The following is a 22,123-nucleotide window of genomic DNA, read 5'->3' on the forward strand; positions in this document are numbered from 1 at the left end:
ATAATGTATGATGATAACTTACCCTTAAGGTCTTTTTCGTGATTCAGGTGTTAATCATTTTTTCTTTATAAATCTTACCATCCAAACAACCTTATGTCAAAGTGCAAACCAGATGATTCAGACATGCCTCAAATGAAATATTTTTCATGTTCGTGAAAAATTATTTTATATTGAAGTATAAACTGTAAGTGTCAGGGTCACAAAGTCTGATGCAGAATGAATTTAATTAGAATACAACATTTTTGACTAGAGGGTTTTTTGGGATGATGCCTAATTGCTTCTTTTGAAAGGATTCTGTGACTAGCAAAAGTCTTCATTCATTGACATATTTACTAGTTCTTAAGTCTTTATTTTCTGATATATATATATATATATTTAATCTTGAGGTTAACTAAATAATTTTAGAGATTAGAATAATTCTAAGAATAATTTAGTCACCAGCTGCAAGATGTCCACCCAGCTGCTCTCACTCCATTTCTCAACAAGACGGGGAAGAAAATAAGGCAAAAAAGCTCATGGGTCAAGGTAAAGACAGGGAGACTTAACAGTTACCATCAAGAGCAGAATAGATTCAACTCAGGCAAAATTGATTTTATTGACAATTAAAATAGATTTTTGGATGGTGAGAAGCAAAGAAATTAAAACAACAGCTTTCTTCTACCCCATACTTCTTCACTGGCTCAACATCATTCCCTGACTCCTCTACTTAGCACTCCTCAAGCAGTACAGAGTAATGTGGGTTGCAAGCCATTCGTAACAGTTCCTCTCTGCTGTTACCTACTCCTCACACTTTTCTCCTGCATGGGTCTTCTGCTGTGATGGCAGTCCTTCAAGTTAGTCCTGGGAATACCTGCTCTGCTATGGTCTCCTGCATGGACTGCGGAAGAGTGTCTGCTCTGGTGTCTGGAGTACCTCCTCTCCTTCTCTGACCTTGGTGTTCACAGAACTGTTTCCCACGCTTCTTTTTTCCCTCAGTACTCACTCTGCCTATGCAGCCTTTTCCCCTTTCTCACATACACTTTCACAGAGGCACCACCAGCTTGTCTGATGGAACAGTGTGCATTGGTACATAATTGGTGTCCAGCACAGGGCAGCCCAGCCTCTCCTCACAGTTGCCACCCCAGCAGCCCCCCCACTACGGGCACCTTGGTACCCACATCCAATACACAAAATAAGATTTCAGTGACTAAAATGTGATTTGTGTAAAATAGGCATATAAATTCAAAATTCTGATCCAAACAGATGATTGTTGGAGATGTGATAAAAAAAAAAATGCCTAAAAATGACTAGGTACCATGAAAACAATTTTTGCTGTGAAAGTTCACTTATTGTTACTGCAGAGTACAGTAGTTATTCCTTAAATAGCTAGTCTCTTAATCTCAGTAGTAGTAGTCTCAGGCCTACCCCTTATAGTCTTATTTTCTGTATGACATCAGTACAAACTGCCACTTGGAAGTAACTAAGGACATGTTTAAGTTTTATGTCAAAAGAACTCAAAACCTTGTTTTAAAATTTACCTCATCATGTATTCTTTCTATAATACAAGGTCTGTACTCCAACTTTCCTTATCCTGGGCCACAAAACTGCCTGTTCATCTTCTCTACATGACAATAAATAATTCTGCTCTGCTTTTTATACAGTGGGCTGACTTAACAGAAAAGTCCCCCAAACTTATCAGTGAAAAGGGAGAAAAGTTGGGTTTATCTTCCTGACCTTCCCAGCTACTTCTGCAGCTTCCTGCTGCAAGCCAGCTGGCAGTGGTTGCATCTGCTGTCCTCAGACCTCTGTTTTTACTCCCTGTTATTGATATGCAGAAGAAGAAGAGCAACTACACTACTAAGAGAATGACTGTATATTTATAGTCATTCCTCTGAGGGGAGGAATCTCTTGGTACACTCACTGAGATATCAAAGCAGGATGCAGCTTGAGTAGGGAGAGAGGCCAAAACTGATTGGTGTGCTGAGAAGAAATTTCACATGTACGCTGTGAAACTCTTCACTAAATATGTAGGTAGTGGGGTCTGTCTTTAATAATTAGAGCATTCACATCAATACTGGGAATTTTCAGTGAACAGTCCATCTCGAAGGGACAAACTCACTTTATCCATTCTCTGGAGAAGTGCTATAATGTCCATGCTATTTGTTAGCCACATGTGTAAGGAAAGGTGGGGTCACTTTTTGTTTTACTTGCTGAGCTTCAATGCTATTTGGCAGATTTCCTGGGCCAAGAGGAATATACAAGAGTACTGTGTAACCTTATTTAGCATTTGGCTTGAAGTGCTCTATGTCCCTTCCTCCCTCTTAAACTCTCATTGAATAAACAAATCCTGAGAGCCAAGATCATAAAGGACATAAACATTATTTTTGCCCTCAAAGGCACTTAAATGCTAACTAAAGTCTTTAGCCATCCCTTAACTGATCAAACCTGAGACTGGTAGCAGCTTTGTTCAAATTACTGCTCATCCATGATCAAGGAAGAGAGTTGTCAAGAAGACATGGTAAGGATGAATAGGGAACACCCAACTGAGCTCAGATGCAAAAAGGGAGCATGTAGATGGTGGAAGAAGCAGGGATGGGCTCCCTAGGAGGAATATAGGATCATTGTCCAAGTGTGCGGAGTTGAATTTAAGAAAGGACAAGCGCAGGTATAGCTAAGACTAGAGGAGGATGTGCAATGCCAGAAGAAATCCTTGTAGATGTAAACTGGCAGCAAAAGTAAGGCTAAGGAAAAAATACACCTTATTTGTTGGTGAGGGGAACCTAGAGACAAAAGACATGGAAAACTTGGAGGTATTCAATGTCTTCATTTTTTCAAGGTTAAATACTTACGAAGTCCACTATCAGGCCTCCCAGGTTTTTGGGCATAGTGGAGGAGTCTAGGGTACTCCACTTGTTAAGCAGCCTCCAGGTAGAATACTATCTGTCTAAGCCCAACCATCCAGCCTGCTTTTTAGCCATCCAAATGTCCACTGTTCCAGATGTTACATCGTAAGTTGGGTACAAGCACAAATACAGGCTGAGCAGAGAATGGGTTGAGAACAATACTGAGGAAAAGAACTTGGGGACACAAGTTGACGAAAAGCTCAACGTGAGCCGTCATTGTGTGCTTGCAGCCCAGAAAGCCAACCATAGCCTGGGCTGCATCAAAAGAAGGGTGGCCAGCAGGTCAAGGGGGGTGATTCTCCCCCTCTACTCTGCTCTTGTGAGACCCCACCTGGAGGGCTACCTTTAGCTCTGGGGCCCCCAGCGCAAGAAGGACATGGAGTGAGTCCAGAGGAGGGCCACAACGATGATTGGGCCTGGAGCACTTCTAGAGAGAAGCTGGAGTTGTTCAGCCTGCAGAAGAGAAGGCTCTGGTGAGAACTTACAGTGTGGCCTTCTAGTACCTAAAAGGGGCCTACAGGAAAGCTGGGGAGGGACTCTTTGTCAGAGAGTGTAGTGATAGGACAGGGGGTAATGGCTTTAAACTAAAAGAGGGTAGATTTTAGATAATAGGAAGAAATTCTTTGCTGTGAGGATGGTGAGGCACTGAAACAGGTTGTCCAGAGAAGCTGTGGATGCCCCATCCCTGGGCAACCCCCGTTCAAGACCAGGTTGGATGGGGCTTTGGCCAGCCTGATCTAGTGGAAGGTGTCCCTGCCCACGGCAGGGGGGCAGGAACTTGATGATCTTTAGTGTTCTTTCAAACTCAAAACATTCATTCTATGATTCTATGGGAATATTGTGGGAGTCAGTGTTAAAACCATGCTAGAATTAAGATTAGTGCTATCCACTTCACTCTCCTCTTCCACATACCTGTCCATTTACTCGTAAAAGGCAAACAGACTGCTTAGATGTAATTTTCCCTTGAAAACCTAAGCTGACTGTTCCACCTTCAGGTGCCCAGAAATGACTTTCAAAAAGTCATTTCTGTAATGTTCCCAGGAACTGAAGTGAGGCTGACTGGCCTGTAGCTCCTTAGATAATCCTTCTAGTTTTTGGAGCAGAGATGAGTGCAATGTTTGTCCTTCCGCTGGTGATCTCCCCCAGTTTCTGTGGCTTTTCAGAGTGATGACCTTCCCCAATTTCCGTAAACTTTCAGACTACAGAAAGCAGCTTTCCAAAGTTATAAGGCAGTTTTCTCAGCACCCTCGGATGCAGCCCATCAGGTATTGAATTACACGAATTGAATACAGGCCTTCGTATGTTTGGCCCGTGGTCTGTATGCCAAAACAGAAACCAGGCACCCATGATTAAATTACTGTGTCCAACCTTTAGCCACACAAAGCCAGTTCGGGGTTGTCACCTTTTGACGATTTTATTTCACGTCTTATAGTCACAGCTTCAGCAGCAGGGGAAGATAGACTGGTCCATATTTTCAGTTTCAAAGCAGTGAAGTTACTGAACAGCTAAGAATCCCAGTTGTAAGGAAGAAAGTCTCTATGGTGCATGCAAACTCTTAAGGAGAGTCCTTAAGGTCATTAAGTCAATAACTACCTAATTTTTTCTACGGATTATGTTCAAAATATGTGATGCTACAGCCCATTCATAATGAGTGCTTGGCAGAAGCAACTCTCGCTGTGTATACAAATTGAATCTGGTGATTAGGAACTTGGATGACAGTACACTCTCCTTGTTTAGTAAAATATAATTGTTTTGGGTTACAGATCTGTGCCTTCAGGGAAGAAAATCCTTGTCTTTTGGCAATGAATATCTAAATGTGAAGTGTTTGTTCTTCATGCTCATTACTGTACAATTTGTGTATTTTGTATAGTAATTCTGAGGCAATTCCATCAATGTGCTGTATAGTTAGTTACTATTGATCTTCAAACAGAACCATCTTCTTTCTCGATTCATAGGAGTAAAAGAGGAATAGAACAAGCTCTGCTTCTTATTTTTGACTGCTGAAGAGAAGCAATGTCTTACTGATGAATAACATCTATGTAGAAGATACCCCATTATACTCGTAAGAAGGATACTGTGCTCATGCAGTCATGTACATTTTAGGACCTACACCCATTTTTCATTGTACCCACTGCCGAAAGCAATCATTGACTGCGAGAAAAATCTCAATTTGATTCTCTCAGTTTTTTATCCACGTTTCCTGCACCTTTGTAGAGGCCACTGACTGCAGCAACAGTATTAATAAAGAGCTCTGAATCACTTCTGCACGAAGTACTGCTTTTTCGCACATCACTCCATATTGACCAGAACAAAGTCTTGGATCTGATTCTTACACATAATGTAAGATTATGGTGATGCCTTCTCTCCCATATTGTCTATCTGTAGCTGGTGTATCAATTATTAATTATTTATACTAAGTAGAAAAAAAAATTTTCAATAAAAAATATCCAGTACAGTATATGCTATGGGTGCATTCAGTCAGTTTATCTTATACATTATTGCTACATATCAAGCAGATTTAGAAATACTTGGAAACAGTTTTTATAATTCTTTAGTGAAAACAGGGGGAGGTGATGGCTTAGATTAATTTAGCTGACAACAATGAACATACTGTATGTACAGCACAGGTCAAGACTTCCCAGCTAGACTAAATGTAAAAAAAACTGCATCAGCATGGTGTCAGCCCGCCTAATTTATTCTCTTGAGAGGCATGGCAGTAAAGCCAGATATAATGCCATACTAACATGGCTAAAGTGCTTTTGACCTTCCAGAGCTACTGCTTTGCACATATTTCATAGGGGCTCTAACACTACTTCATTATACTACCTAGACATGTGCTGATAGCTCCTTCCTCATTTTACAGGCTTCTAAAGTCCTTGGGTACCTTTCCTCCCTTGTGGATTTCATGGAAAGGTTGGTTGCCTCAAAGGTAGGGATTTTGCTGAGGCTGCCAAGTAGAATACTTAAACGTACTTGCTGATCCGCTACTAGTTCAGTGCAGAAATAACTTGCTACATGACACCTTTTGTAAGTAGGTATCCATGCACCAACCTTATTCCTCAACAAGTGCAAGGTCATTTAAATAACCTTAACTGTAATGATGAAGCCTTTTACTGAGGCCTGAGCTGATCTTCCATAACTTATTTCTATGTCTGAGCCCAAATTTTGCTTGTCTGTGTCTAAGGTGTTCTTATTATCAGAAAGCTATGTATAATCTGTGGGATGAGTGATGTCCCCAGCTAAACAAAGTGAAAATTATATCCTAATTTATCTTACCATAAATATAATCTATCAGATCAGTGTTGCAGGGTAAAGCAGATGAAGCAGATGATTTTCCTTCCCTGAAAATTTTTGGAGCCGCTTGAAATGCAAAATTTAAGGGCTAGTCCTATCCAGTGAGAATATCTGAGAGCTTGTGGTCAAATGATTAGATCTTATCTGTTATGGTAAGCTATTAGGTGAGAATTTAAATTATCTAGGGCTTCTGGAGCCAAAATCAGTGCTTTGCATTATACCCAAAACAAATTTGAAAAGTTCTGATGCAACTGTTAAGAGACTGGCTGTATGGTAATACAGCTGTTACTCCTAGCTAGGGAAGTTGCTGTACTTCTCAGCAAGTCTAACTTTGCAGGGGTTTTTGAATGTATTCAAGTATACTACTGTGAATGTGCTAAAGGAGTTTCTATTCTGTAAGAGTTAGCAAGGCCCAGGGGATTGAAATCTCAATTTCCACACAAATTGCTCTGCTACAGATACTATGAAAAAAGGAACTTTTAAGCAGCTTTAATGCTGACACCACAGAGGAACATTATGCATTACAATGTGTCTATTCTTCTGTGATTCTGCAATATTTCTTTGAGGTTTCTATAAGTTGTAAATGTACTTAAAGTCTAAATCTTCTATATTAGATTATTGTAATATTTCTATAAGATGTTACAAAGGAAATAATATCTTAATAGTGACTTGTGATGGTGTTGTTTTTTTTTGCTTGGAACTCAAAAAATGCCATGACTGGGAAGAGTTTAGATAAAAACAATTCATAATTTAAAGGTTTGTGGGTATTTCAGTCACAGCAATAAATAACTAAAGCAATGACTGCTGAGTGTTTCACTTAGCAGAACTCAATGTGCTGTATGTTAGAACAGTTACTGCAAAGTTGTGGTTCTTCATATTTCTGAAAGCATGGCAGTGATAGCATCACGGGTCTGTTAGGTTCTTTAAAGCTGTCTTTGCCAGCAAACTGTCTTAATCTCAGTAGGGTTCAGATAAGTAGACGACTGCATAAAAAGTACTTTGTTCACTGAAGTAGAATGGGTTGACCTTCCGTGCTAAGAATCGAGTAGTTTTCCTAACATTTCTGTTGGTTCTAGTTTGTAATGAAAAAATGTGTGGAACAGCTGTCTGGGTCTCACTCATTACATGACTTGGATCTGATTTACTTCCCTGCAGTCACCCTAAAATGCAGTTCTGAATTGCAAAGTTCTCATTTGACATAAGGTGTCATAAAGGTGTTGTGTTGCCAGTACTTCAGTGAACCAAACATCATTATCCAAATACACTACTCAAGGCATACCTATATTCTAAATACTACATTTCCTTAACAGTAATTATTTCCTGATATTTTTTCCAAGTATATGTACTTCCTGCTTGCCTGCATGGATTCTCAGTGTGTGATTAGCATCTATCTGAAAAGGAATAAAAGCGACCTACCTTCTTCATTTACTTTCTTTTAGGATTTTTGAGGGGAGTTGAATTTTGACCAGATAGTGTTATTAAATAGCATAGTAAGTTTGAAAATGACAAGGCTGCAATGAAATTGATGCAGTTCACAAGTAATTTTGCATGCAACTGTGCTCAAATTCTTGTTGCATTGTCACCGGTTTCAGTGACCCATTACATACTTTGGATCCTGTGCATTTTGCTGTTGACCAAGCTTACCAGGTCAGGCTACAGTTTCGTTCTTGAATAAGAACAATTCAGGCTGGAAGAGACCTTGTGAGCTCTTTAGCCCAAACTCTTGCTGAAAGCAGTGTTAGCCATGGGGTCAGACCAAGAAGCTCAGGACTTTGTCTTGTTGGGTCTGGAGAACCTCCAAGGACAGCATTGTTCTCTTTTCTGATGGTACATTTAAACTGTAATGTGAATATTGCATTCCATTAGTAGTAGTAACTGTGATTCCTTGTGTCCCAAGAAGAGAAAGACACACTGAGTTTTTAGCCTTAATGTGTACTTTGACTTTTATTTTCACTTGAGTCTAAAAACGTGTAAGTACTTCAGTTTTTAATAGGAATATTAACAGACTGCATAAAATAAGCCTAGTAGAGTTGAAAATCAAAAGCTGTAATAATAATCATAATATTAGTATATTCTGGAGGCATTCGTGTTATAGAGTGATAAGGAAATAAATGTGAATATAATTTCTTTTACACCAAACTATACTCTTACTGTTTTACAGTGAAAGTCCTTTTTTTGATATCTTTACCACATAGTTAGTAAAGCTCTCCAATTTTCCATTACTTAGTTTTATTTTGTGCTGTATTTTGTATTACAGTGTTAAAATTAAGATGGCTAGTAAACAGTGCTTGCAAACATGAGCATTTCTCTGTGAGACTGTATGTCTATTTATATGAATAATATATACACAACAAATATAATGTAGATACTGTATATATGCAATACAATATACTAATACAGTTCACTATGGATTTTTTTTCCCCACATTGAACTGTATTAGTTCTAATGAAAGATACTTTGCTTCTTAGAAATTTCAGTCTTACGGTTACATTTCTTTTGGTTATCTTTTAGTTTTAAAAGTTTTTCATTAATTTTAGTAAAGGATTTGTTCATACTAAAACCCATGTTCTTAAAATCATTTTAAAATGTCATAAATATTGAATTGATATTTGCATCTTGCTCATCTACAGTGTGACCTACTCTAGCAATATTGACAACTGTGACATTTTGCTCATGATGTTTTCTATGTGCCATAATGTTTCCAATTCAGACAAGAATTAAGAGATTTTACTTGTACTGTCTGCAGATTTATTTTGTTCTCTATCCCTTTCTGTTTCTTACACATGAACTGAATCTTAATTCTAAACTGTGGTATCTTTAGGTCCATCTATTTTTTAATCATTTTGTAGTCCAATAAGTATGATTTCTGTCTTTACCAGAGGAGGTCCCAGCTTTCTGCTGGCCCGGCAGTGCAGGGGCTCAGCCTGGCCATAGCCTGAGCTGGGTTTTGCTGGTTCAGGCCCTGCACCAGGGCCCAGTGGCTGCTGAAGCCCTGCTTTGGCTCCAGCTGTGGGCACGCGTCTCACCACCAGCAGCAGCCACAGCCTGATGAACAGGAGCCCTTGGTGTACGTGGGTTTGGGGACCGCAACACCAATGGAAAGGAGCAAGGTGATGGGTTTTTCCTTTTCACCTATCACAAGATCATGAATGTTTAAATCTGTGCCATTTTCAGTAGAAGGTATTCAGATCACTAAGATCTGATGCTTGCCCTGATGCATTATGACAGGGCAGTACAAAAAGCCAAGAAGGAATTCTCTGAGGTAGATTGCTTCTCCTGATGCTCCAGTCTGGAGTTCAGATAGCTAAATAACCAGGCAGTGTATGCTGCCAGTTTGTATTTAATCGATGTGTTTTGTGCATTCACTTTAAAATTAAATGTATATATATAGTCTTCAAAGGCCATGCCAGATTATTTTAGATCTGAAGTTGATACTTAACAGAACAAATGATATCTTAAATGTTTTAGACCAAGCAAATTAATCTGTATTAATATTAATTATGGTGTTTCCTGTTGTCTAATCTTATCTTGTAAAGTTCTTTACACTTTTCCAACCTGAATGGATATCAAATTTGTCTAAACAAATAAAAATGTATTCACTCAAAAATAGTTAGCAACCATGCAAATTTTCTGCAGTCAGCAGTAATTTAACTTCACTCAATGTAAGGAAGGTGAAATAATTCCCTGAAATAAATCTATTACTAACACAAAATACAACAGAAATAGAAAATCTAAATCTCTGGTATTAGTCACTAAGCTATACTAAATCTTCCTTAAGATGACATCAACAAAATCAGGCTCAGCAGCCTTATCAGTGCTAGTTTTTCTTGCAGTATACATAGAAAATGTTTGTTAGAGTTTATTAACTCAAAATGGGGTGGATGAGGCAACACTAAAGTGACGTTGAAAACACATTGTGCTGTTCACAAAATTAATGTTCCTGTGACACAATGAGCATTACTCTGTCATCTACTAATTTTAAGATGAAACATGTTTTTAGATTTGTTAGGCAGTGGTTTTAGAATATGATGATTGGTGTATATGGTATCAAAAGTTAATTTGTTGGATTGGAGATGGAAGACTTTCTGCTGGAAAATGTCTTCTAAGGAGACTAAAGCATTTATTTTGCAATGTGGCTTTGTATTTATGTGTGTATTTAGAAAATATATTTATTACAGCAACTATTTCAAAAGCAGTGGGAATAAAATTATAGCTAGTAGAAATTATAGATTCTTCAATGTCAGATCATATTGTTTCAAAATCTATCTTCAGCATCTTCCTGTAATTGGTAAAATACCTGAATTTTTCACCTAGTACTCATCCCAGCTTGTTCTTGCTTTAATTGTGCAGTGCTATAGAATATATATTTCCATATACCCGTTTATCTTCACATTGCTTTTGATCTCAGATAACTCAGCTGTTATATTTTTTGCTCTCTATTACTTTCTTCTTTTTTTTTTTTTTTCCTCATGTAAAAAGCTAAGAACGGTCACTGATAATTCTTGATCATGGTCAAGAAGAAGATATTTGAATATGTTTCCTGTCTCAGTCCAGATTAAGATTTTGAAAGCTGTAAATAACCACCAATGTTAAGTACTATATTATAATGTCCTTTCACAACTTCTGTCGATGATTACTAATTGTTTACAGTTAGTTGTGGTTTAAACTTGGTGGGCAGTTAAGCACCACACTGCCATTCATTCACTTCCTTATCTGCAGCTGGATGAGGGGAAGAGAATCAGAAAGGCAAAAGCTACAAAACTTGTGAGTTGAGATAAAGTCAGATGAATAAGAAAGAAAAAAATGGGGTATTGGGTTGGAATCCACAACCAAAGGGGGGGAAAAAAAATATTAAGCAAAACACAGTTGTTCTCAACTGTAGAATCATAGAATTGGAAGGGGCCCACAAGGATCATCAACGCGTCTCCACACAGGACCACCCAAAAATCAAACTGTATGTTTGAGCACATTGTCCAAATGCTTTTTGAACTCCAGAAGGCTCGGTGCCGTCACGCGTTCACTGGGGAGCCTGTTCCAGGGCACAGCCACCCTCTCGGTGAAGAACCTTTTCTTTACACCTTTTTCAATATCATATGTAAATTAGTATAGCGTGCTAATTTACCATCCCATTCAGTTTTGAGGTATGTCCTCAGCAGCCAGTTGTTCTTTAGCATGCGTTTGTTTTTGTTTTCCTAGTAGTACATCTTTGGCTTTATTCATACACAAGGTTTTGTTTTCCGTCCTCTTTTCTGCACTAAAACATAGCCACTTACTATAAATCAATAACCTAAATTTTTGATCTCCTGAAACAGCACTCAAATCTCGTTATCATCTCATAAAAAAAAAAGAACTGAAGAGGTCTATAAGTTAGCATCTTCCTTAGTTTGTAGCCCTAAAAGTCAAATATTTTTATATTTAGTACATAAATTTTTGGGTGTATTCGTATGTTTTTATATGTCTTCTTACATGTCTAATATGAAAGAAACACCAGGATATATACTGTTGTTTCAAAAATGAAAATATTTTTACTCTCAGAAATGTAACACACAGGCACAACAACATCTGAGTACAAAAGGTTATAAAAATGCCAAGGTTAGTTACCGGAACAGAGAGTCTGGAGATGATCACAGGAATTTTTTATAACAATGTTCTTTACTCTCTAAGAAATTGAAACTTTGCAAATTTATGTTCATGTGGTATAAAGGAACTAAAAAAGCATCTTAAAGTAATGAAGCCAAATAGCTGAATGGTTTTAAGTGAAATAAAAACTTGCATAGACTACAAAACTTGGATTTTCAGGGCATGAGCACATCAGTCACAAGTTACAGTCAAAATGCAAAAATACGTAGAAAAGCATTAAGGCTGTTAGTACTAGGATGTAGGCTTAGGGAATGCTTCTGCTTGACAGAAATTGTATGTAAGTCAGTGGTGTTTATTGTATGGTCCATTATGTTCACAATGTCTGCTTGCAGCCCTATTCTGTTGAAAGGGAGACGGTCTTGAAGAGCTCAAGTTTTGCAGCTAGGAGAGTTTTCAAAAAAGTTCTTTGAAGATCACAGTCATTTCAGTCTTCCTCCTTTACTATCCTGAAATGCTTACAGGATCAAGTCTAGTGTCTGATTTTTCAGTTGAGTACACTACAGTTCATAAAAAATCAGTTGGATGTTGGGGGAATGTGTTTCTGGGATAATGAATGCAAAAATGATTATTATTTTTTTAATCAGAGGGCTGAGACTAAATACCCAGTAATCGGAAGAGGGAAAGGTTCTAGTTTGGATGAGAAGTTAGTGGGAAAATCCGTGAAGACAGAGAAGGGTATTTTCTTACTTGGGTTTACAGTTGAAAATCTGAAAGTCTTGATGGGAAGATGTGATAATCTCTTCATTAGGATGTAGATAAGGAGCACTGCAAGCGAGCTGCAAGAAACATGAAAGGGAGAGGCATCCCCCAGTTAGTAAAGTGTGTTGAAGATACAAAAGGCATTGGAAGAAGGTTGTTGAGTTTTCTTTTCTAAGATATGAGACAGTCTGATCCTTGATGAATGTGAAAGAGCAGGAGGAGAGTGGCTGTCTCCCTTTTGTAGTGTTACTGTTACTGCTCCATGCTCTTCTGTTGTGACATCTATGCCATTTCCTTGCCATCTCCAGCACACCAACACATTAGGGAGCCCCTCGGTTGCCATTAGTATCAAAAATCACCCCAATGTGGCATGTATGGGGTAATTTTCCCTTTTCTTGGGTGCGTGGAGGCATTGTTTATAGCATGGTAGTACAGTCTGTAAAGCAGAGCTCCAAGAGCTTCATCCCAGTGTGCCTGAACGTACCTGGCACATTCATAGCTAAGAAACAGAACTTGCAGGAAATTTTTTAAGTCAAATGTTAGCTCTGTGGTATTGTAGTTGGTCTCTCACACCAACTTTGCAGAATATTTGGATGTTTATACTACAGCAAGAAGATTTTTACTAAAGTTTTCATACTTCCAACAAGAATTGAAAAGATGGCAGGTTTCAAATTAAATGACAGTCAACATTGGAAGAGGATGACAGACTGTGTAGGTTACAGTTATGAATGATTACTAACCTTTCTGTGTCTAGAAAGTGACAGTTCACAAATTTAGTACATTTTTCTCTTGGAAATAGCTGCATGATAATGTCTATTCAGAATAGATGGGATTCCTCTCGTGAATATAAGGGATTAATGCCAGGGACATACTTGGCCTAATTTGTTCAGACAATGTTAGTATATAGGTGCTGAACTCAAAGAAGAAATTTTAGCATGTGAATATAAAATTATGTTTTAAAAAAAATAACAAATATATTTTCCATGAGTGCACTTTAGCAAGAACATTTGAACTAGCTCCTACTATTTATGAATCTGTTCTCTTTGTTAGAACTAATTCTTCAAAATAACTTTAATTTTTATTTGATTATCTTTCCTATGTGAGAAATACGCATTTTCACCTTTAAGCCTGTTGTACCAGTAATCACTGTAATGATTATAATCTGTATTCACAACAAATCTCACAAATTCCTTTCAGGGTGGAAAAGACAAAATGGACTTGTACTCCATGTGTGAAACATTAACACTAGGAAGAATATAAAGTCCATTTTGCCGATTAATAATGCTAAAGCTTTCCTAGTAAGGGCAGAGTATGGAGATAGCAGTAGAAGGCATTTTTATTCCTTCCATCAGATTTACTCTTTCTTGGCAGACTCTAATCTTAATTACATCTCATGATACCTATTTAAAAAAAAAAAAACAAAACTTAAGCACAAAGTTAGAGTTCTGTAGCTTCTTTTCTATTTTTTCCCACAGTGCAAAAATTAATTGGAGACTAATAGACACTTTTTATCATTTTCGTCTGGTAACCAGATCTTCATTGGTGGCACTTAATCACTGATTTATACCTGATTTTTATTTTTGTTTTTTTGCGAGTTTGACTCGTTAAAGCACTTTTTTTTTTTAATTTATTTACAGTCCAACTCAACCCTTCAAAATCTTTCTCCTCTTTTCTATTAATAGACATTTCAAATTGAATTATTTCTCTGTAGAGTAGAAAGAGTCATTAAGAAAAAGCAGTGGTTATGTTGTTGAATTCCAAGGAATCTAAATCAACAACAAAGTTGAAAATAGTGAGCGTGAACAACCCATGCCTCATATATTCTGTGCCTGAACATCGCTTCATGTATACTTCAGGAATTTTGGTGCCTGTACTTCAGTTACACCTAAAGGCCACTTGCAGCCTAGCATTGTCTTAAGGAGAGGTCAGCCTGAAACAGCTGTACAGTGTATTGGGGCAGAAATGAAGGAAGATGACTGTGAAGTTCGTGCTGGACTCAAAGGTGTGAGAGAACTGAGACTGAGAAACAAAGCTTCATTTAATGAAACATTATGTAAGGGCTCATCCTGATATTCCAAAAACCCCTATACGCACCACAGAAAAAAAAAAAAATGTACAGAATATGGAGCAAGCTGCACTGCATGCATAATGATGTTTACAACTGAGAATAGGAGCAAGCTTAATTTCCTTGAATTTTAGTCCTCTAAAAACTAAACGGCTAGTCCAACTCTCCCATTTAATTTCATTGTGCACTCATTGCCACCTCTAGGTAATTCAAGATAAGTGCTGTCTGAGACAGATGATACAGGTTACCCTTTGAGGCTGCTTCTCTCTTTATCCATTATAAAGGGAGTATATACACCTTAAACTATCTTCTTAATTTTTAATTACCTAACATTAGTGGAGATGTGTTAGACTGACTTCCCTAACAAAGCAGTATCTGAATTCTACTCTTTTCCTTCACTGCCCCCTAGAAGTTTTGGAGTGGGTTGATAAATTATGTCAGCTGTAGTTTCAACAAAATTGTGTATGTGTAGAAAATAATTTTAAAAGTTTTTCATTGTGCATGAACGCCTTGTCTAGAATACTAATAATAGTTATTTTCTTCAATTTATGTAGTTACTCTGAGGAGTTTTTTTCATTAATTCATTATGAATATTTGACTTGATTGTCTGAGAGTAGGTCTGCAAGCCTTTGCAAAAGACAAGAGACCGCATGACAGAAAAACATTTCTTGGTGTTAATAATATGTATGACTAGTTCTAATTTAGCAGTTAGATGAGAATTTTTCCTTTTTTCATAATCAACCAAACAACTGTTGGTGCAGTATAATGGAATTAACCTATTGAATACTTCTAAGAGTTGCAGGAGATTTGATTGCTATTCTGTGGCCTTGTACTAACGTTCTCATTCATTATGACTATTAAATATATTGTTACATCTAGGATGGACTTTCAAATATGCTGTAGGAAAAGAAAATCTCTTCATATAATGTACATGTTGGATATTTCTCTGCAATTTGATAATTCTGAGTATGCAAATAGTTAAAAAAAAAGGAACACTGCAGTGATTCCTGTTTTCAAAACTCTCTGAGGTTATAGCTGCAAGTTATAGGAATGAAAGGAAGATGTAAAGTATGTTTTTTCCCAGTACATCTTGTCTTTTGAAACGTAATTTTCCTAATCATTTATTAACACATTAAATTATGCACTGGGTCTTTTTTTCCCACAATCAAGTAATGGATTTTCACTACATTGCCATTGCATTCATTGAGCTGTTCAAGCAAAAATTAATTCAATGGCATTGTGGTAGTAGATCAATGTACCATAAATAAAGGTAGATTAGGAGCAGAATAACGTAACAAAATCTATTCAATTTCAAGATGTTAATCATCTAAAGGAGCTATAATTTTTTTCTTTTTGAATATATTATGCAGTAATGGAAGCATATCTGAATATGAAAGTATTATCAATGATGAACCTTTAACCCTTGATCTGTCTTTCAGAATCAGGCTATCAATATGTATCAACTTCAAATGAAAGGTTACAACCATCTATCTCAACCAACTTTCTAACGGGTTTATAATAGGCAAATCAAATTTAGTCAGATGATTTTGAAATCTGCTACTGTTATATTTCTGAACTAATATTGAAATATCTTATTAGCAAAAGATTATTTTTTTAAAACTATTTGATGTCAGGTTTATTTTCCTTCAGTGAGTATGTTACACCTAAGGAGAGGATAGAAGATAGCAACAATGAATGCCAGCAGTATGAATGAATGACCTTAGATTATTTATGAAGTGAACTATTTTGAGTAATAAATTATTATTTGAGTAATAAACAGCTATTGAACAGAACTGTTCTAGGATTTTTGTTTGTTTGTTTGTTTTTAAGATCAGAAATGTCTGCCTTAAAATTCATAAGAACACCAAATCTATTGTCTGTGGTGATAAATGCTTTCACATATCTCATTGTCAAAACCAAATTAGTAAATTTGAACTGAGAACTTTAACCCTTGAAATACAGATTTGGACCTACTAAGTAACGTGTGATTGTTATTAAAATGAGTTTTCAAAGATAACTGCTATTGTTTTTGTAAGAGTATGTAGTGCAAAAAACATTAGTGGTCTATACACTTAAATACTACCCACTTCATGAATAAGTCCTCTCTCTGATTTTTTGTATATTTAAAATTCAATAAGACTTCGTAGGAGAACACTTTTTTTTTTTTTTTTTGCATGGAAGCTAATACAATTTCTTATCAGCAGCTTTGAAAAGATTGGGAATATGTACATGATAGAGTGACAAGGCAGCTGGTTATGAGAGGAAAAATTGGAATTGCTCATTTACCAAAAAAAACTTAAATTCAGGACTATCACATTTTAACGCTCACCATTTTTTGCTAAAGGGATCAGGAAAATGAAAAGATAGATAGTTACGAAATGACCTCTGTTTATAACGATGTGGAATAGAAATGTGATGTTACAGGGATGGTCTCTTCGTTCAGATACAAGATGAAAAATCATTTTAGAGTTGCAAATGAAGTAAAGTCAAGGTATATTATTGTGTAGTACCACCATCCTTCCTGCCAGTGCTTTCTAAGAATTGCTTGTTAAGAGCAGATTAAGAATTGTCTTTCCTAATGCCAAGTTACAGGGAAAAATGTCTGGTATTTAGATCTTCTATAGTAGAATAGATGAACTAGTGCTCTCTGTTCTTGAATTCAGATTTTGGCAGCGTATTCACAAGACACATGTTTTTGGAGAGTTTTAAGTTCTTACGTGTAGTGAGTTCATGTAAGGTACCACTGATCAGAGAATCTGACACTGGAAATGAGCCAGATTATCCAGAGCTGCTGTTTGCTGAATGCTTGCATGTGGTGGAGGATGAACATGGCAGAGAATTGCCCTCTAATTTGTACCAACATATAGCGTATTGCAAGTACCACTGCACCAAGATCTGCTCAAACAGAAATGTACAGCAGCCCCTCTCAGAGAGAGAGTTTTCCTGAGGATACCTGCCAAGTCCAGTTTCTTCAGTAATATCCACTACTGCAAGATAGCAGTACTCTAAGGCTGCTGGGGCTGTGGCCACAGACTTCTAAACAGAACCTGGGTTGTTACTTCATTCCTTTTGCCTTAATTAAGAAGCTGAGTGTATATTGTGAAAAAAGCAGTTTCCTCAAATGTGTACAATAGTTGTAAATAGCTAACATTCATATTAATATGAATATTACTCTATTAATCTTCATTAAGCAAAAACATTTCCCGTGATCTTAAAGAAACTATTTGTAGCTGTGTTAACAGATGTACTTTGAACTCCTGTTTTTGATCTTTTGCTAAATACTCACGCATACACCACGAAAAGGTTAGTGCCTCTCTGCTTCTTCCTTGCTATAGATTATTTTCTTTAAAAAAAACTGCCAGTAGTTGGGGTGCACAGTAATGAGAAAAGGCTATAGGAACTTTTCATTCACTGTTCACTATGAAGTAGCAGTTGCTATTTTGAGTTGAGACTGAGATACTTAAGTAAATACAGGTGTTTTTGTGAAATGGAGAGCCAGAGGAATTGATCTAACTTCTGGCTTCTGGACTCTTACACTCTGGCAGATGACTTTTTGCCTTAAACATTCTTCTTCTCTCCCGCACAGCACGCCTGACCCACACACCCTAAAAATCAGGATAGTGATCTTGCTAAAACAAGGTTACATATCCCTAGGTATTTGTTGATTGTCAATTAGTACTTCATAAAGTACTTCGAGAGGTTCAGATGGAAGTTGTGTGGCACTAATTTGCAGGAAAACTGCCAGCAGAAAAACATACCACCATATCTTCCATAATGGATATGATCATAAAGATTTCAAATAATTTTATGTCTAACATCATTTACCAAAAGCCCTTGAATTTTAATTTCAGTTAGAGAAAATAAGTATTACAGTTAGATCGCTACCAAGACATATATCATTTTAATTCTGCATTTCTCTTATGGGAAACGTGTGCTATTCATCTTTCTAATAACTGTGTACAAAAAAATTCCTCTTGAACTTTGTTTCTCCACTTAATTATTCTGCTTGCAAGTTGACCCTCACAGCCTTCTTGCCTTGCCACAATTACAGACGTTATTGAAGTAACGTGTTACATTATAACCACTCTTTTTGGCATTTGCACTTATAATTAATTCCAGTGTGATACTCTTTGTTGATTAATATAATGAATGTGAATAAAAAAATATATTAAACAATGTATGTGAATAAAAACAGTTTATCTGGAATTGACAGTATGAATAGATAAATTATTAGTTGCTTTGAGTTTAGAATTCAAAGCTTAGTCGTAACTGTTCTGTTTTTTACACAGGTGATAGATGTGAAGCAAATATAGATGAATGTATTTCTGCTCCTTGCCTAAACAATGGAAGTTGCATCGATTACATCAGTTCCTATACATGTCACTGTAGGAGAGGTTTCATTGGAACAAACTGCGAGATCAATGTTAATGAATGCTTGCCAGATCCTTGTCTTCATGGAAGGTGGCTATTTTTATTTAATTATTATTATCTCCAAGATAATGTACTTAACTAGCAATATTTAAGATTTAATGACATAAGAAGGGTGATAAATACTTTTTAAATTATTTTTTCCATAAAGTAAGAGTACAATCACACTTAAAGATGACAGATGTTGCCTGTTAAAGCTAATGTAATATACTGTAAAATTGTCTCAGTCCCTCTTTCATTTGTGTTCATTAGCATAAGCTGGTTTTCAGTAAATGTGGATTAATTAGACTTTAATATACTTAAAAGCAAATCTTTATCTGTTACATCCAACAGGTTGAAATTGGGAGGGGTCTTTTAATATGAGAATCAGTATTCTTGTAAAACCCCTTAGCACCAATAATATGCACACTTGAAACCCATTAGGAAAACTAGTGAAAAATTCCTTGGATTGCAGAAGTTTGCATCAGACTGCTAATTTAAAATATATAGAATGATTCTTTAAGTGCTGAACCTAGAATTAGATAGCCTCATCTGAATAATACTGTTTTGTATTTCAGATGTATAGATCTCATTGATGGATATCAATGCTCTTGTGAAGCAGGATGGACCAGCACAAGATGTGAGATAAATATTAATGTAAGTCTTCAAATCTTATTTTAATTATAGGGGAAAGGGTAATATGCCACTCGAAACTCACTTGTTTAATGTAACTTCTGAATGTGTCAGTATATTGAAAATGCATGACAAATTCAGTTGTTTCAAATCCATTCTGAAAAGCTCATTATTGTTACTCATATGAAACTGCATTTAAAAGAAAATTGAGAAAATGTCTAAAGAACTTTAAACCATGAGTAATAAATCTGAAAAGCCACAGCAAACTAAGCCAGCATTCTCTGAAAATAATTTATACTTTCAGTTTGGTATGGTAATATAAAACTATCTTACATTGCTAAGCCCATGTGCTGTAGCTTAACTGTATAGTTAAATATTAAAGCCCAAGATGCAATTTTCTATACTGAAAGTCAGCATGACTTACATTTAGAATTTTAAGTTCCATATATTATAGAATTCCATGGTATAAAACAATGGCATATAAAATGCACTACCTGTTTCCTCCTGTTAAGGGAAAGAATGTAGTTGCATTATCATGGGGAAGGTAAGTGTATATTCATGTCTGTGCTGTGAAGATTCCAGTGGTCAGCAAACAAGATTGTAGAAGATCTTGGCACCTGGCATAACAATGAACAGCTCTTAGAAAGTTGGCTGCAGTTTGGAGAAAGTATTACATTCGTTCAGACTTTTTCAGGTTTTGTGCCAAATAGTTTAATCAGATTATGGTATTTGGACATTTTGAATGTATTTGTTCTCACAAGAAAGTCTGGCTTGAGGTCTGCCTCCCTTTTGAGCTATCTGACTTTTAAAATTGTGCTTCTGAATTGCCAAAAACACATCCCAAAATTTTATCCAAACCTTTTTTAAACTTATTTATGCATGTAGGGACCATTCATGTTAAATACAGCTAAAAAGTGTCAGACAACTAAAATGCCCTATATTACATACAGGAAGTGTAGTCTATAACTTTCCTGTTGAAAATGCATGGCAGTCTCACACCAGGAGTAAGTGTGGCTGGAATGCTATCTTCCAACTTCCATTATAGTAAGAAAAAATAAGTAATTCAGTTCAGCAGAGTGTGCATTGTGATATGATATTGCAGACCTATATGATCATCAGTTCTTGGGAATGCTAATACAGCATACTGTTGGGTAATATTTTCTCTGGTAATCCATAATTTACACTTTCCTCCATTTTGAGAGAATGAAACATTAAATGACCTGTAGACAACTGCATAAAATCATATTCAAAAGATAACCACATTTCATACTGAGATGTTTGAAAATGTATAGATTAGAAATTCACAGGAAGAAACAATATACATATACATTTGACAGAGAAGTCTGTCAGAGTGATGGCTTCATTCTATTTGCATGCACTGTGCTTCGCAGATTAGACTATGCTGCAGGTGTCATATTTTTAAAGGCTCTAATACTGCATTCATCCTGCTCAGACATATTTCATGCCTATCTAAGTCTTACAGAGATCAACAAGGCTTTTTGACTGTGTAGGGGTGTGTACATCTAGATAATGATGCTAGAATGGTGCTCTAAAATTGTTTTTCTCTGGATTAGCATCAGCCAGTTTCTTTGTTTGAAAAAAGAACAACCAGGAGTAAATATGTAAATACAATTCAGTATTTTTTTCACTTGATGTATATCTTTGCATTAAGGTATATGCAACTCAATATGTTGAGTGTAGGTAACAAGGTTTTAGTTTTGGTTTTGGGGGGGGCTGCAGATGTGGTCTCTGTGAAAGAAGCCAGGGGCTGCCCTATGAATGACAGATGGTTCTAGCCAGCTCCAGTGGACCCACTGCAGGACACATATGAGCCCATCAGCCAAGCTGGTGACACATCTGTAGAAATACAATTAAACAGTGTAAAAGTAGCAGTGCACCAGAGAGAGTAATAAAAAAAAAAATAATAAGTCTGAGAAATGATCCTGAGAACACCAAGATCAGAGAAGGAGCAGGAGGAGGTGCTCCAGGTGCCAGAGCAGAGCAGCCTATGGAGAGGGTCATGGTGGAACAGTTACTACCCTAAAGCCCATGGAGAGGACCACTCTAAAGCAGATGCCCACACTGCAGCCCTCTGGAGGACCCCACGTCACAGAAGGTGGACATGCCCTGAAGGAAGCATACCGCCCCCCCCTCATTCCCTGCATGCTACTCATGGTGGGAAGAGGAAGAGGTAGAAGAGTGGGGAAAGACAGAATAAAGTCAAGCCTGGGAAGAAGGAGTTGGAGGGAAGGTGGTTTTATTTATTTTTTCTCACCATCCTACTCTAACTGGTAGCAAGTTAAATAATCAAGTTAAATAATTTCTCCAACCTGAGTCAGTTTTACTCATGATAGTAATTGATAAGTGACCTCCTTGTCATTATCTTCAACCCGTGATATTTTTCATGTTATTTTCTCTACCTGTCCCATTTAGGAGGGAGAATGAGAGAGCAGATGAGTGGGCATCAGGCAGCCAGGTACGATCAGCAAGTAAGCTGATCAAA

At 36.8% G+C, this 22,123-nt stretch overlaps 1 protein-coding gene across 1 annotated transcript in view; it reads left to right on the forward strand.

Moving 5' to 3' along the window:
• The window catches only part of EYS (eyes shut homolog), a 959,435-nt gene that overhangs the window by 482,368 nt on the left and 454,944 nt on the right, over positions 1-22,123 (forward strand). Inside the window, exons 28-29 of the mRNA XM_080584128.1 lie at positions 18,870-19,041; positions 19,566-19,644. Of these exons, the coding sequence (XP_080440254.1) occupies positions 18,870-19,041; positions 19,566-19,644 (251 nt within the window). The remainder of the gene's footprint in view (positions 1-18,869; positions 19,042-19,565; positions 19,645-22,123) is intronic.

This window comes from Anser brachyrhynchus, assembly GCF_964034855.1.
Source record: "Anser brachyrhynchus genome assembly, chromosome: 3".
Taxonomy (NCBI): domain Eukaryota; kingdom Metazoa; phylum Chordata; class Aves; order Anseriformes; family Anatidae; genus Anser; species Anser brachyrhynchus.